Consider the following 13,415-nt stretch of genomic DNA (forward strand, 5'->3'; position numbering starts at 1 on the left):
GGAGGATGCCCCTCCCTAGGGCCAGCTCCCCCGCTGACCCCAGTAGGCACCCCCGTCCTCTGGTACCCACCAAGGCAAGGGAGCCCAGGTCCATCCAGACCGGGGCCTACGGTAGCACTGCCAAGCCCCACAGGACCCGGGGCAGCCCACCCTACCCCACCGCAGAGGAAACTGTACCCACCCCAACATTCAATCATCTCCCAGACTACACAAGACAACAGACACCCAGGTTAAGTTTATTCTCCACCTCTCCTATGTCTCTCCCCCACCTGCAGAGTGGACTCCTGCAAGGATGGAACAACCTCCCCAGTAGCTGGGTACTCTTCCTTTGAAAGAGCCAAGAGCCTTCCTTTCCACTTCCTCCATGTAAAGGTTGGCTACAATAGGTGACACGGGGGAGCCCATGGCACAGCCATGTTTTTGTCTGTAGAAGCCTTCGTTGTATTTGAAGTATGTAGTGGTGAGGCAGAGGTCTAACAGTGTGCAGATCTGATCGGGTGTGAAGTTGGTCCTGTCTTCCAAGGAGCTGTCTTCTTGTAGTCGTTTTCTGACCGTCTCCACGGCCTCCGTGGTGGGTATGCAAGTGACAACATTGTCAACTTTGTCATCCCCTTTGTAGCCGGTGTATCAGAGAAACTCAGGAGGGTTTTCTCCAAGCATGACATCCCGGTGCATTTCAGACCCAGCAACACGCTCAGACAAAAACTGGTTCACCCGAAAGACAAAACTCCAAAACACAGACTTAACAATGTGGTGTTTGCTGTACAGTGCAGCGAGGAATGCTCAGACCTCTACATCGGAGAGACCAAACAGCCACTTCACAAGCGCATGGCACAACACAGAAGAGCCACCTCCACAGGACAAGACTCAGCTGTCCATCTGCATCTAAAGGTCAAAGGTCACTCTTTCGAGGATGCCAATGTTCACATTTTGGACAGAGAGGACAGATGGTTTGAAAGAGGAGTGAAAGAAGCATCTATGTCCACTGTGAGCGACCATCTTTGAACAGAGGCGGGGTTTACGACACCAACTCTCTGCCATCTATAATCCAGTTTTGAGTTCCCTCCCCAGACGCCTTAACGCCCACTCACATCCTGGGCCATCTGATCTCAGGAATTCGCATGATAAGGTGGGGCCAGGTTTCACAATGATCTCACCCGAAACTCTGGCTGATTGGGACCCACACCCAGTTTCACACCTTGGCTCAGGCGATTAGAGGATCATCAGGGGGTCCTTTTGTCCCTCTGTGGGGGGAAACTCCCACTAGGTTTATATCTGGGACTCTCCACCATTTGACCTTAGAACTGAAGAAGCTTCTCGGATGAGAGGTGAAACGTCTTCAAGCAACTTAAAGAAGTCCAGACGCTTTTCTTTGCAAGCTCCTTTGACTTTTATAAATGTAGTGTTTCATTTTCACTTTAACTTTAAGCACTTACTTTTCAAGGTTTTTAAGAACACGCTTAGCACCATCTTATGCCAGTACACGATGTGATGTCACTGGGTTGGGTGGTTGATTGATTGGGTTCAACTGACAAACATTAGTTCATATTAGTTAACTAACAAAAGCACCAACAACTCAGGGGAAAAATAAGGACACTAAAACTAAAATAACAGTCTAAGGAGGTCACCTTTCCACTGCTCCTGGCTGCAACAATGAGTTTTATGTTAAGAAACCAATGATTTCAGTCTGTCTCTTTAGCAGTAAGTGCTCCTTTGATGTTTGACTACCTACACAGACACAGGGAAATCCACCTGTTAGCTGTAATATTTAGGTTTGTATAGCACTTTATAAATGAGCACTGTGTGGACGAGAGCCTGTTTGAAACAGGTGGTTCGTGGGACCGACAAGCTGGAGACTCTGGTCTGGTCGCGTGTACAATCAGCTGATGCCATAAGCAGTATTTTATGCAATACAATAATCTTTAACACAACAACATAACAGCTTACTACATGCACATCACACCACAAACATAACTATGTTTCTTACTGAAGCACGATTGGGAAAATAAAGAGGTTGATGTATGCGATGAAAAAAGCAAAACAAAAAACAGACTCAGAGGAAAAGATGCCACGACTTTTTTAAAGACCTTTTTTACTCCTCAAGTCATGTCCCTGAATGGATTACTTCATATTAGAAGTGAGGAAAAGCAAAGCCCAAATGTGAGCGAGTGACCCCTTTTTACTAAATTTAGAGTGTCAGACACCAGGTTGTTGGTCTGGGGACTCAAAAAGATTCTGCTCAACGCTATACTTATTTACACTGTGGAGGAGAGTGCTTTACAAACCTGAGCATTACAGCTAACAGGTAGGTTTTTCCATTTCAATGTAACTAGTGTTAAAACTATGCTTCAATAACAGCAATCCTGCCTACCTTTTTATTAGGGCCCATTTTCTTTCACGAGCAACCAGCTAGGCTCGGTTCAGAATATCTGGCGAGGCTCAAATCAACATCACTCCGATTCTGCTCGCCAATGGTGATCTTCTCCTCAACTCAATCAAGCCCCATGTTGGGCGCAGAATTGTCTGTTTTTTTATGAGAGAGAAAACAAATATGCTCAAATTACAAGTTTTCCCAATTTATTATCACACGGTTAGGATTTCAGATTACTTTTACATGCCGCCATGGACCTCCATCTCTCTGGCTCAGAGACAAAAGGCTGGTACACCTAGGCAGACAAAATAATTTCCCTCAGGATAAATAAAGTTCTTATCTTATCTTATCTGTATGTATGTTAAAACGATTGGTCAAAAGTTGGAGGAAAGCCTTTAGACCTCATGTACGGCTCACGTTTCAACTTCTACACATTTCTGAACATCTCCTTTTATAGAGATGAAACTTTTGCATGCAACAATGCCATCACCATGGCAACTGCCTCTCGTCCTCTGGTCAGGCCTGTAGAAGGTGGGAGGAATGCATTCCCAAACACCAGAATTTATGGCCCTGTTTTCTTGTATGTATCACAACCCTCACCCACATACCTGACAGGGGGTCATAGTGTAACAGTCTGCATTCAAAACTACCTGATATTACATAAATTTGTGCAGTAAAGGATAAAGCATATGTGTGACGCAAATTATGAGGTATATAGCCTTAAAGATAAAAATAAACTCTAACACTAGCCAAACAATGGAAGACCCACTTGGACAGAACTGAAAGTGGACGGCATATTCTTCATTTTTTAACATGAAACTCGTTGTTGCAGCCAGGGGGAATACCAAAGTGAGCCCGAAACCGAATTATAGTTTTAGTCTCTTTATATTCCATTTAGTTTTGGCTTTTGTTATTAATTAGCTTACATAAACTAATGTACGTCTATTAGCAGCAAACAACCAACCAACACACCCGCTGGACTACAGTATGTGTGCTTTTTTTTATTAGTCCTTTATTTATCCAGGTAAAAATCTCATTGAGATTAAAAATCTCATTTCCAAGAGAGACCTGGCATCATGGCAACAAAAGTTACATACCACATAAGTACATAACATTTAAAACAAATACAATATCCCATACCAACATGTGTAAAATAAATAATTTTGCTGCCATTTGTTGTCTTTGTGCGAACTGGAATCAAACATAGTGAGTTACACTATATGTAATCATTGAATTGTATACATAGTACACCACATTTTAAGAAAACAGGGTTATAAAAGTGAAAGAAATGTCATCATAAAGCAATTTTAACACACTCAAAGGATGCACACAAGGCACACCTTGAGAATAAATCTTTGCATAGATGAACTTTAGAAAAAGCCTGTAAAGTTTGGGCAGATTGTTTTGAAAAAGAAAAAGGGGATTTTTTAAATTTCTTTTTTCACACACTCACACACACACACACACACACACACACACACACACACACACACACACACACACACACACACACACTCCTCAGAGAGAGGTAATCTCACAAACCTATGACACTCAGGTTGTTAGGGTTGAAAGCAATTTTAATATGGGTCAAAGAAGGCGAAACGTCAGACTTACTGGGCGGTTGTAAAGCAGCATCAGCTTGGTGACTCGAATGTCTAGTCGAACTCTGAGACTCGGGTGATGAAACATATTGTAGACCTGAAAGAAAGAATTAATACAACTGAGCCATGTGAAAAGTAATATAAAGGGAAAAAATCATCAACATACTTGAGTGAATGTCAAAATTTATGGGACAATTTTCTGATAACATCCATTAGAAATAATGCATGAATGGATGGATAACCTGCTAATGCAAATAAACAAACTGACTATTGCAAATGAATATTTTAATCCACTTGGATTAGATAGTTGACATCAACATCACATTTTTCTATCAGACATAAATTAAACAACTCTACCTAACATAGCCTAAACAGATATTAACTGGTTATGTATTTTAAAAGATTTGGGGTTTGTTAATTTGGTTATGAGCAGCATTATTGTGCAGTGGTGCAAACACACGACTAGCTTGTCATGTTAACTGGTGATTCTAAATTGGCTCTAAGTGTAAGAGAGTGTAGTTGCCTGCATTAATGTTGTGAGTATAAGGGTAACACACTCAAGTGTGTAAAGTCGCCTGATGATAATGTGATAGGCTTCAGTCCCTCTGCAACAAAATTGTATAAGAATTTAGGAAAATCGATCTGTATCTAAAGTGCACCAAGTTTCCAAGGTAGTATTGTAAGTATGAGACCAAACAGTACACAAGTAAGAAGGCTGAAATTGCAAATTTCAGTATAACTTTAAGATAGTTATACTGGCAAACACTAAAAAAGTTATTCCTACTGCTACCATGTGATGGTTTTTTAATGAAGTTGACTTAAATGCTCACATATTAAATACAGAGTAACTTCTTTCAACATTTTTACTGGTTTAGAAATGCATCAGTCTCTGTATTTAAATAAACACTTATATGTATTTGAATAAACAGTTTAGGTTTGACTTAAACTCAAGTGAGGGAAGTCAAAAACAGCATTTGATTCTAAAGATCTTACCATATTCATAACAGTCAATAGGAACCTCTGTGCTGCCTCACCACCATGGTACTGGACCATGTCCGAATCTGCTACCACCACTGTCTCCAGAGTGTAGACTTCGTGCAGGCGAATGGCATCTCTCTTCCCACGACCCTCCTCATTCACTTTTGAACTACTTTCTTTCTTCCTTCCTACCACAAAAGGAAGACTAAATTTAAAAACAGTATGCCAGAAGTATGTACAAATCATTTAAAAAATAATTACATCCTATGAAAAAACTTCCAAATAAACATTTTAAAACTTAATTATCTTAGATTCAGTGTCTTTGATTTGAAAAGATGCCGTACTTAAACACGAACACTTTGATAATTTATAATAATAATAATGATAATAACAATAAAGAGATGTAGTGTTTTGTAGAAAAAGTGCAACCTTTGAAAAAGAGCCTGATATTGCCTAGACCAAACTTTTAGAATTGGGAGAACTGTTCAACAGATTTGTACGCCTGCTAAAATGTTCAATATCTGCAAAATTCCTCTAATTGTGAATAGTTTAATGATAACTTTTTAAAAAGTTGTATTCTCTTTCCCCGAAATATAAGGTAAATAAAACACTAGCATAACATATTACAATAATCAATATCACTTACACTCGATGGCTGCTACCTACCGACAAATGCAATATCCTTTTTAGCACAACTGTATTTAGACTTTTATATTTGCTGTTTCATTTTATTCTGCGGATGAACGATGAGGGAACGCATGTAAGAATGTATGTATCAGTGTTGGGCAAAATACTATGAAAAGGTAATTAGTTCTGGTTAATAGTTACTTTTTCAAAAAAGTAACTGGGTTAGTAACTCAGTTACAATATTATAAAAGTAACTAATTACTAGAAAAAATTAACTATTGGTGTACTTAAAAAAATGACCAAAAACATAAAATCAGAGTAGAAAAAGGTTATATTTTTACTGTAAGAACCACAAACATGTTTAATGAATCATTAACTTGAAATGCAAAGATAAATTGTAAACTTTAAGAAGTTATGAACAAGTTTTGTAAACAACAAAGATTTTTGCAGCTATTCACCTAAAAATGCACCTAAGGATTTTTTTTATATAACCATTTCAAACTATTTACAGAACAATCAGCTGTTCTACATCAAATAAGATGCCACAAAAATAATTTCTGTCCACTATAAGATAAAGGACCTCATCACAAGCGTGATACCTGCAGGCCTGACAGCAGGAGGTGTATCACTCCTGTTTTCCACCTGGAGACAGCGTTTACACTGTAATCTGACTTTGGTGGCTTTTTGGCAGCAACTGTGATATTCATCAGTCGCCTCATTGTTCTGACACACACACACACAAAAAATATCGACTACACTACACACTAACTACACAATCCAAACACGCTAAACGTCACAAATATCTCACATCTCAAAACTCTCTCTCTCTTTCTTTTGCTCTCTCTCTCGCTGCCATTGCTCCTAGAACTTTCCCCTCTTCCTGCCATGTTGCCAAATCATTTTTGATTGGTCAATATGGTACTTCTTTTTTTGGTCACAGTAAACACATCAATAGTATTCAGGAAAAAACATTGTATATATCAGCGGTCTCCAACCTTTTTTGCGCCACGGACCGGTTTATGCCCGACAATATTTTCACGGACCGGCCTTTAAGGTGTCGCGGATAAATACAACAAAATAAAACTAGTACCGGTACCGAAAAAAAGAAGATTTATTCATAACACACATGAAAAGACCCAGGAAAACCGAGTTAACGATAGAAACGATAACAAAATAACGCTGAAAACCGATAAAACCCCTGAAAACTATACATTTCACACCTGAGCCTCAACTCTCGCGGCCCGGTACCAAACGACTCACGGACCGGTACCGGTCCGAGGCCCGGGGGTTGGGGACCGCTGGTATATATTTTTTATCATGACTGGTTTTACGTGGCCTAGCAACACAATTTAAAAAACAGGTATATAGTTTGAAGTCCACACTTTTAACACAAAAATAGAGACTCGGGCTTGTCTTGGGCTGACATAGCTTCTTGTTACTATGTCACCTAAAAGAAGTCATGTGATTTGTTTAACATGATTACTTTTCTTTCTCAGCCAATCAGCAGCACACGTGCGATTGTTTCAACCCCTAACTCTGAATAAGCTGACGACAGCTTCAACCGTGTATTGAAAAAGTAATAAAAAAAACAGTAGTAACGCATCTGCACCTTGTTAATAACAGTAACAGCGTTGTAATGATAGAAATAGTAATTAATTAGATTACTAGTTACTGAAAGCTGAAACATTTACAGCATTAGTAACAGCATTACTAATAATGCCGTTATTCTCATCACTATGTCACTATGTATGTATGGCATTCTGCTAAAATGTTAGCTCTGCTCCAGTACAGCACAAATAAAGGAATCACTTTTCACGTTGGTTTAAATAGGTTCCACTTGGATACATGGAATTGTTATTATTAGGCACTTATTGTGATGGAGGGGTTTGTGTGTCCCAGGGATCCCAGGGGCTAGGTTTTTGGGGGGCCTTTGCCCCCTGGTAGGGTGTCCCATTGCAATTTTGTCCTTTGTGAGGGATAAGACAAAGACCGAAAACACTCCTATGAGTATACAACCAAGGGAACAATTCACCCTGCCCAGGATAGGGTTACTGAGTTAGTGCGTGAGGCTGAGAGGTACCGGCTAGATATAGTCTGGCTCACCTCAACACACGACTTAGGCTGTGGAACCAGTCTCCGAGAGAGCGGCTGGACTCAGTCTACAGTTGCCCTAGGTGAGAGGCAGCAGGCTGGGGTAGGTATCCTAGTATCCCCTCTGCTGCCTGTACATTGGGGTTTCTCCCTGTGGATGAGAAGGTTTGTTCCCAGCGCCTTTGGGTCAGGGGAACCGGTCTTGAGTACCCAGCCTTCTTGGAGAATAATGTAAGCGTTTAGAAAAATGTACTTTTTATTGCACCATGTTCATTCACTCATGAGCAGCTGTAACATGAATTCAATGGTTGAATTGCCACCTCAGCACCCTGATCTACAGTGTTCTATAGAGTCTTGCAAATGACCTACTAATATTATTGAGGTGTGTTGTAGCAGGGACCAGTGTTGGTCAAGTTACTTGAAAAAAGTAATCAGTAACTAATTACTGATTACTTCCCCAAAAAAGTAATCCCGTTACTTTACTGATTACTTATTTTCAAAAGTAATTAATTACTTAGTTACTTAGTTGCTTTTTAAAAACACGATTTACAACCTGAAGAGGTGATAAAGCGATAGATCTTTCAGCCCAGTTCTACTTTTTCTGCATAATCCATCATACAAAATGTAATCAAATGGAAAAGTCTCTTTTTTTTTTTTAACTTGTTTTATTAGTTTTAATCTTTTAACTTTATGCATCAAGCAAAAATTTAATTATCTGCAACATTCTCTGACTGGAAGAAATTAGTTTAACATTTAAACCTATTTTCTGCACATTCCAGCACATAATTTTTGTTTTTTGTGTTTACACTCAGTCTTTCAAATAGATGCAAGTAAAACACAGCAGAAAATAAATAAAGTCAAAGACTCAGCGGTCCTGTTGCTCTATTTTCACCTGTAAAGCAGGAGTGGGGTAGGCGGAGGTTTACCCTGGTGCAGGTGTGCCGCGGTCAGTTGAAGAATCCGCGAGTTTCTCTGTGAGTTTCCCATTACGTCGTAGCTACTCGGTGCTTGCTCGGAAGTTTAGGGTTTTTTTTCGCTTTGAAAAGAAGTTTTCTTCCCACGCACAGCGGACGCTAATGTTTTTGTCACTTTTTATGGAGTCAAACTCAAAGTAAGGTCAGTACTTCCACGCTTTAAACGCTGCACGCTCATACTCTCTCCCACAATCGATATATGATCCATTGTTGATCTGCACACAGCTGTTGTCACGAACGTCGCACTTGCTTACGTCACTGTCATGAGACATTCTCGCAAAAAAAATCACGGTTTTAGTAACGCAGTAACGCAGCGTTCCTACGGGAAAGTAATGGTAATCTAATTACCGTTTTTGCAATAGTAATCCCTTACTTTACTCGTTACTTGAAAAAAAGTAATCGGATTACAGTAACGCGTTACAAGTAACGCGTTACTGCCCATCTCTGGCAGGGACACTTGTACGTTTCAGGACACTGGCCCTAAAGGACTGGAGTTTGACACCAATGCTGTAGATGGTCATTATTTGGTTCCTGGCTCTACAGATGGTTGTCATAGTCAATGCTCCTCACATGGTTTTTAATAACTGCTTTGCGCAGTTATTAAAAACCAAGGTCCTCCCTCTATAAGACAGCTGTGTGTCATATAGAGGCACCCACGAGGCTTGGGTCCAGCAGATCTCACCAGTTTTTAGTAAACCCTTCCAATTTTTTTCATCTGGAAGTCATCCCTTCCCAGAAACACACTTAAACATTTCATCCCCTCCCTGTCCCACTGTAGCAGAGCTGGCATTTTTGGTTTCACTTTATTAATCCACTCTTCTGGCAAAGGCCAACACATTTTGACCAGCTGACCTAAACAACAGAAGCTGGTTCATATAATCCTAATTTCTGAGTGCTGATTTTATTGTGTCCAGTCATAAAGACTTTTACATCATCAGCATATGGTGACAAACTCACTGTGGCCTTTTTCTCCCACAATCTCAACCCCGTGAGGCTCTGTCTGGGTTGGTTTAGATGGGACTCAATGGTCAGAGCATATAATATCCAGCTCAATCTAACTGGTTTAATCTGAGAGACATAAAAATAGTTTTGAATTCTCATATTCTGAGGTATTTTGAGGCAGTCTGAGACCAATTAAACTGGGTGACACTTTTTTACATTCAGTACACGGTGGAATGGTTTTAGTGGATAACCACACTTTGTGACCTGGAGAGTGCTTTGAACCAGGAAGGTGCTGATTATCAGAATGTTGTTTCTTTGGGGTGTTTATGAATAAAAACTGTATGTCCCTAATTTCTGCCTTTACATGTACAGTGGGGCAAAAAAGTATTTAGTCAGCCACCGATTGTGCAAGTTCCCCCACTTAAAATGATGACAGAGGTCAGTAATTTGCACCAGAGGTACACTTCAACTGTGAGAGACAGAATGTGAAAAAAAAATCCATGAATTCACATGGTAGGATTTGTAAAGAATTTTTTGTAAATCAGGGTGGAAAATAAGTATTTGGTCACCTCAAACAAGGAAAATCTCTGGCTCTCACAGACCTGTAACGTCTTCTGTAAGAAGCTTTTCTGTCCCCCACTCGTTACCTGTATGAATGGCACCTGTTTGAACTCATCATCTGTATAAAAGACACCTGTCCACAGCCTCAAACAGTCAGACTCCAAACTCCGCCATGGCCAAGACCAAAGAGCTTTCGAAGGACACCAGGAAAAGTATTGTAGACCTGCACCAGACTGGGAAGAGTGAATCTACAATAGGCAAGCAGCTTGGTGTGAAAAAATCAACTGTGGGAGCAATCATCAGAAAATGGAAGACATACAAGACCACTGATAATCTCCCTCGATCTGGGGCTCCACGCAAGATCTCATCCCGTGGGGTCAAAATGATCATGAGAACGGTGAGCAAAGATCCCAGAACCACACGGGGGGACCTGGTGAATGACCTGCAGAGAGCTGGGACCAAAGTAACAAAGGTCACCATCAGTAATAATGGATTGGATTTATATAGCGCTTTTCAAGGCACCCAAAGCGCTTTACAATGCCACTATTCATTCACTCTCACATTCACACACTGGTGGAGGCAGCTACGGTTGTAGCCACAGCTGCCCTGGGGCAGACTGACAGAAGCGAGGTTGCCATATCGCGCCATCGGCCCCTCTGGCCAACACCAGTAGGCAAGTAGGGTAAAGTGTCTTGCCCAAGGACACAACGACCAGGACAGAGAGGCCAGGGATCGAACCGGCGACCTTCCGGTTACAGATGCGATTCCCAACCCCCTGAGCCACGGTCGCCCGAACACACTACAACGGCAGGGAATCAAATCCCGCAGTGCCAGACGTGTTCCGCTGCTGAAGCCAGTGCATGTCCAGGCCCGTCTGAAGTTTGCCAGAGAGCACATGGATGATACAGCAGAGGATTGGGAGAATGTCATGTGGTCAGATGAAACCAAAGTAGAACTTTTTGGTATAAACTCAACTCGTCGTGTTTGGAGGAAGAAGAATACTGAGTTGCATCCCAAGAACACCATACCTACTGTGAAGCATGGGGGTGGAAACATCATGCTATGGGGCTGTTTTTCTGCCAAGGGGACAGGACGACTGATCCGTGTTAAGGACAGAATGAATGGGGCCATGTATCGTGAGATTTTGAGCCAAAACCTCCTTCCATCAGTGAGAACTTTGAAGATGAAACGAGGCTGGGTCTTCCAACATGACAATGATCCAAAACACACCGCCCGGGCAACAAAGGAGTGGCTCCGTAAGAAGCATTTGAAAGTCCTGGAGTGGCCTAGCCAGTCTCCAGACCTCAACCCCATAGAAAATCTGTGGCGGGAGTTGAAAGTCCGTGTTGCTCGGCGACAGCCCCAAAACATCACTGCTCTCGAGAAGATCTGCATGGAGGAATGGGCCAAAATACCAGCTACTGTGTGTGCAAACCTGGTAAAGACCTATAGTAAACGTTTGGCCTCTGTTATTGCCAACAAAGGTTATGTTACAAAGTATTGAGTTGTATTTTTGTTATTGACCAAATACTTATTTTCCACCCTGATTTACGAATAAATTCTTTACAAATCCTACCATGTGGATTCATGGATTTTTTTTTCACATTCTGTCTCTCACAGTTGAAGTGTACCTCTGGTGCAAATTACTGACCTCTGTCATCATTTTAGGTGGGGGAACTTGCACAATCGGTGGCTGACTAAATACTTTTTTGCCCCACTGTATGTAAACTCTTGTAAACTACAGACATCAGACTGTTCATCTCCACTATCCCCACTTTAATTTTATATGTATTTTGTATGCTTTGTACTCGACTTTGTCTACTCTGTGGTCAAAATGGCTTGGTCCCATTAAAACTTTTAAAATCCTTTTGCTTTAAAAAGCCAAGAAATTTGATGCACTGAGGAACTTGGATTTAGCCTAAGCAGAAGACAAGGCCAGTTATGTACTGTCGTCACTGGCTGCGACCGAGGAAGAGAAGAAACAGGTTGAGGAAGCAACAGTTGGACAAACAAAGAATGCATTGTGGTAATAAATTAATTCTGTTAGGTGTTAAGCAAGAAATTTTAGTGAACTGTGTCTCCTAATTTGTGTTTCTTTGTAAAAGGCTGGTATATTGCAAGAAGACTATCACAGCTAGCAACTTTGGTTTGGTCGTGGGTGCACTCCAGGGGAGACATTTAAAAGACATCAAGTCTCGGCCAAAGTGCTGAACAGGGGTATAATGTAAACAAATAAAAGAAAGAATTAAAATAAATGAGGTTAATTGTATACACACACACACACACACACACACACACACACACACACACACACACACACACGTGGACATTCTCCCACCCCAAAAAAAAAGATTGACACACGGGAAAAGACCCAGGAAAACCAAGTTAACAATAAAAATGATAAATAAAAAACAATAAAAACAATAAAAAACAGAATTTCACCCCCGAGCCTCAACTCTCGCGGCCCGGTACCGAATGACTCATGGACCGGTCCGGGGGTTGGGGACCACTGCTCTACATGATTACAGTAAGTAACTAAAGTAAAGTAAAGTTTATTTATTAAGCACTTTTCATAGACAGGCAGTTGCAAAGCACAGCACACAAAGGTTAAAATAAACAGAGAAGTAATAAAATAGACAATATAAACAATACAAAGGGATAAATGTAAAAACAAACAAACAAATAAATAAATAAAAAGCATTGCTCAACAGAAGGCTTGTTTAAACAGAAACTTTTAACTGCTTTTTAAAGGATTCCACAGAGTCAACCAAACGCAGCTGTGGTAGGCTGAAAGGCTCTCTGCCCTTTAAAAATACATAAAAACTGTCATAAACTGCAAAAACTGATGCCATTAAATAATAATATACTCACAATGTTGTTTTCCATGTTGTTAGTGAAAATATTGTCAATTAATAAGGTGGCACAGTGAGGTGTAATTCTGCTTGGCCTGGTTGTTTTAGGATGTAAACTCAGACTGTATATAGTGTTTAAAATTCATTGGTAATTTTATGCTTTTTCGCGTTTAGCAGATCATTGTTAAAATCACCATGATAAACATAACTTTTGATTTGTTTTTGAGAACATTTCTTCTATGAAGTCATTAAATACATGTATGCTTGAGCCTGGTGCTCGATATAAACAGCTAATTATTACATTTTTCACTTTTTCCTTATAAACTTCAGTTGTTATATACATTCTAATAAGTTATCAATTGTACTTGTCATACTTTTCACCACCTTATAATTAACTTCAACCCCTCCAGTTCAAAAT

The 13,415-nt window shown here is 40.5% G+C and overlaps 1 protein-coding gene across 4 annotated transcripts in view; it reads right to left on the reverse strand.

Moving 5' to 3' along the window:
• Positions 1-13,415, reverse strand: part of adamts17 (ADAM metallopeptidase with thrombospondin type 1 motif, 17) — a 112,299-nt gene that overhangs the window by 70,093 nt on the left and 28,791 nt on the right. For 3 of the 4 annotated variants that reach the window (XM_040002140.1, XM_040002141.1, XM_040002143.1), the window contains 2 exons: positions 4,966-5,138; positions 3,986-4,069 (listed from right to left, as the gene is read on the reverse strand). In XM_040002140.1, the coding sequence (XP_039858074.1) occupies positions 3,986-4,069; positions 4,966-5,138 (257 nt within the window). Of the gene's footprint in view, positions 1-3,985; positions 4,070-4,965; positions 5,139-7,680; positions 8,102-13,415 lie in introns of those variants that run through there. The other variant, XM_040002144.1, reaches the window with a different exon arrangement.

The sequence above is a fragment of the Simochromis diagramma genome, unplaced genomic scaffold, assembly GCF_900408965.1.
Source record: "Simochromis diagramma unplaced genomic scaffold, fSimDia1.1 OVJJ01000430.1, whole genome shotgun sequence".
Lineage (NCBI taxonomy): Eukaryota > Metazoa > Chordata > Actinopteri > Cichliformes > Cichlidae > Simochromis > Simochromis diagramma.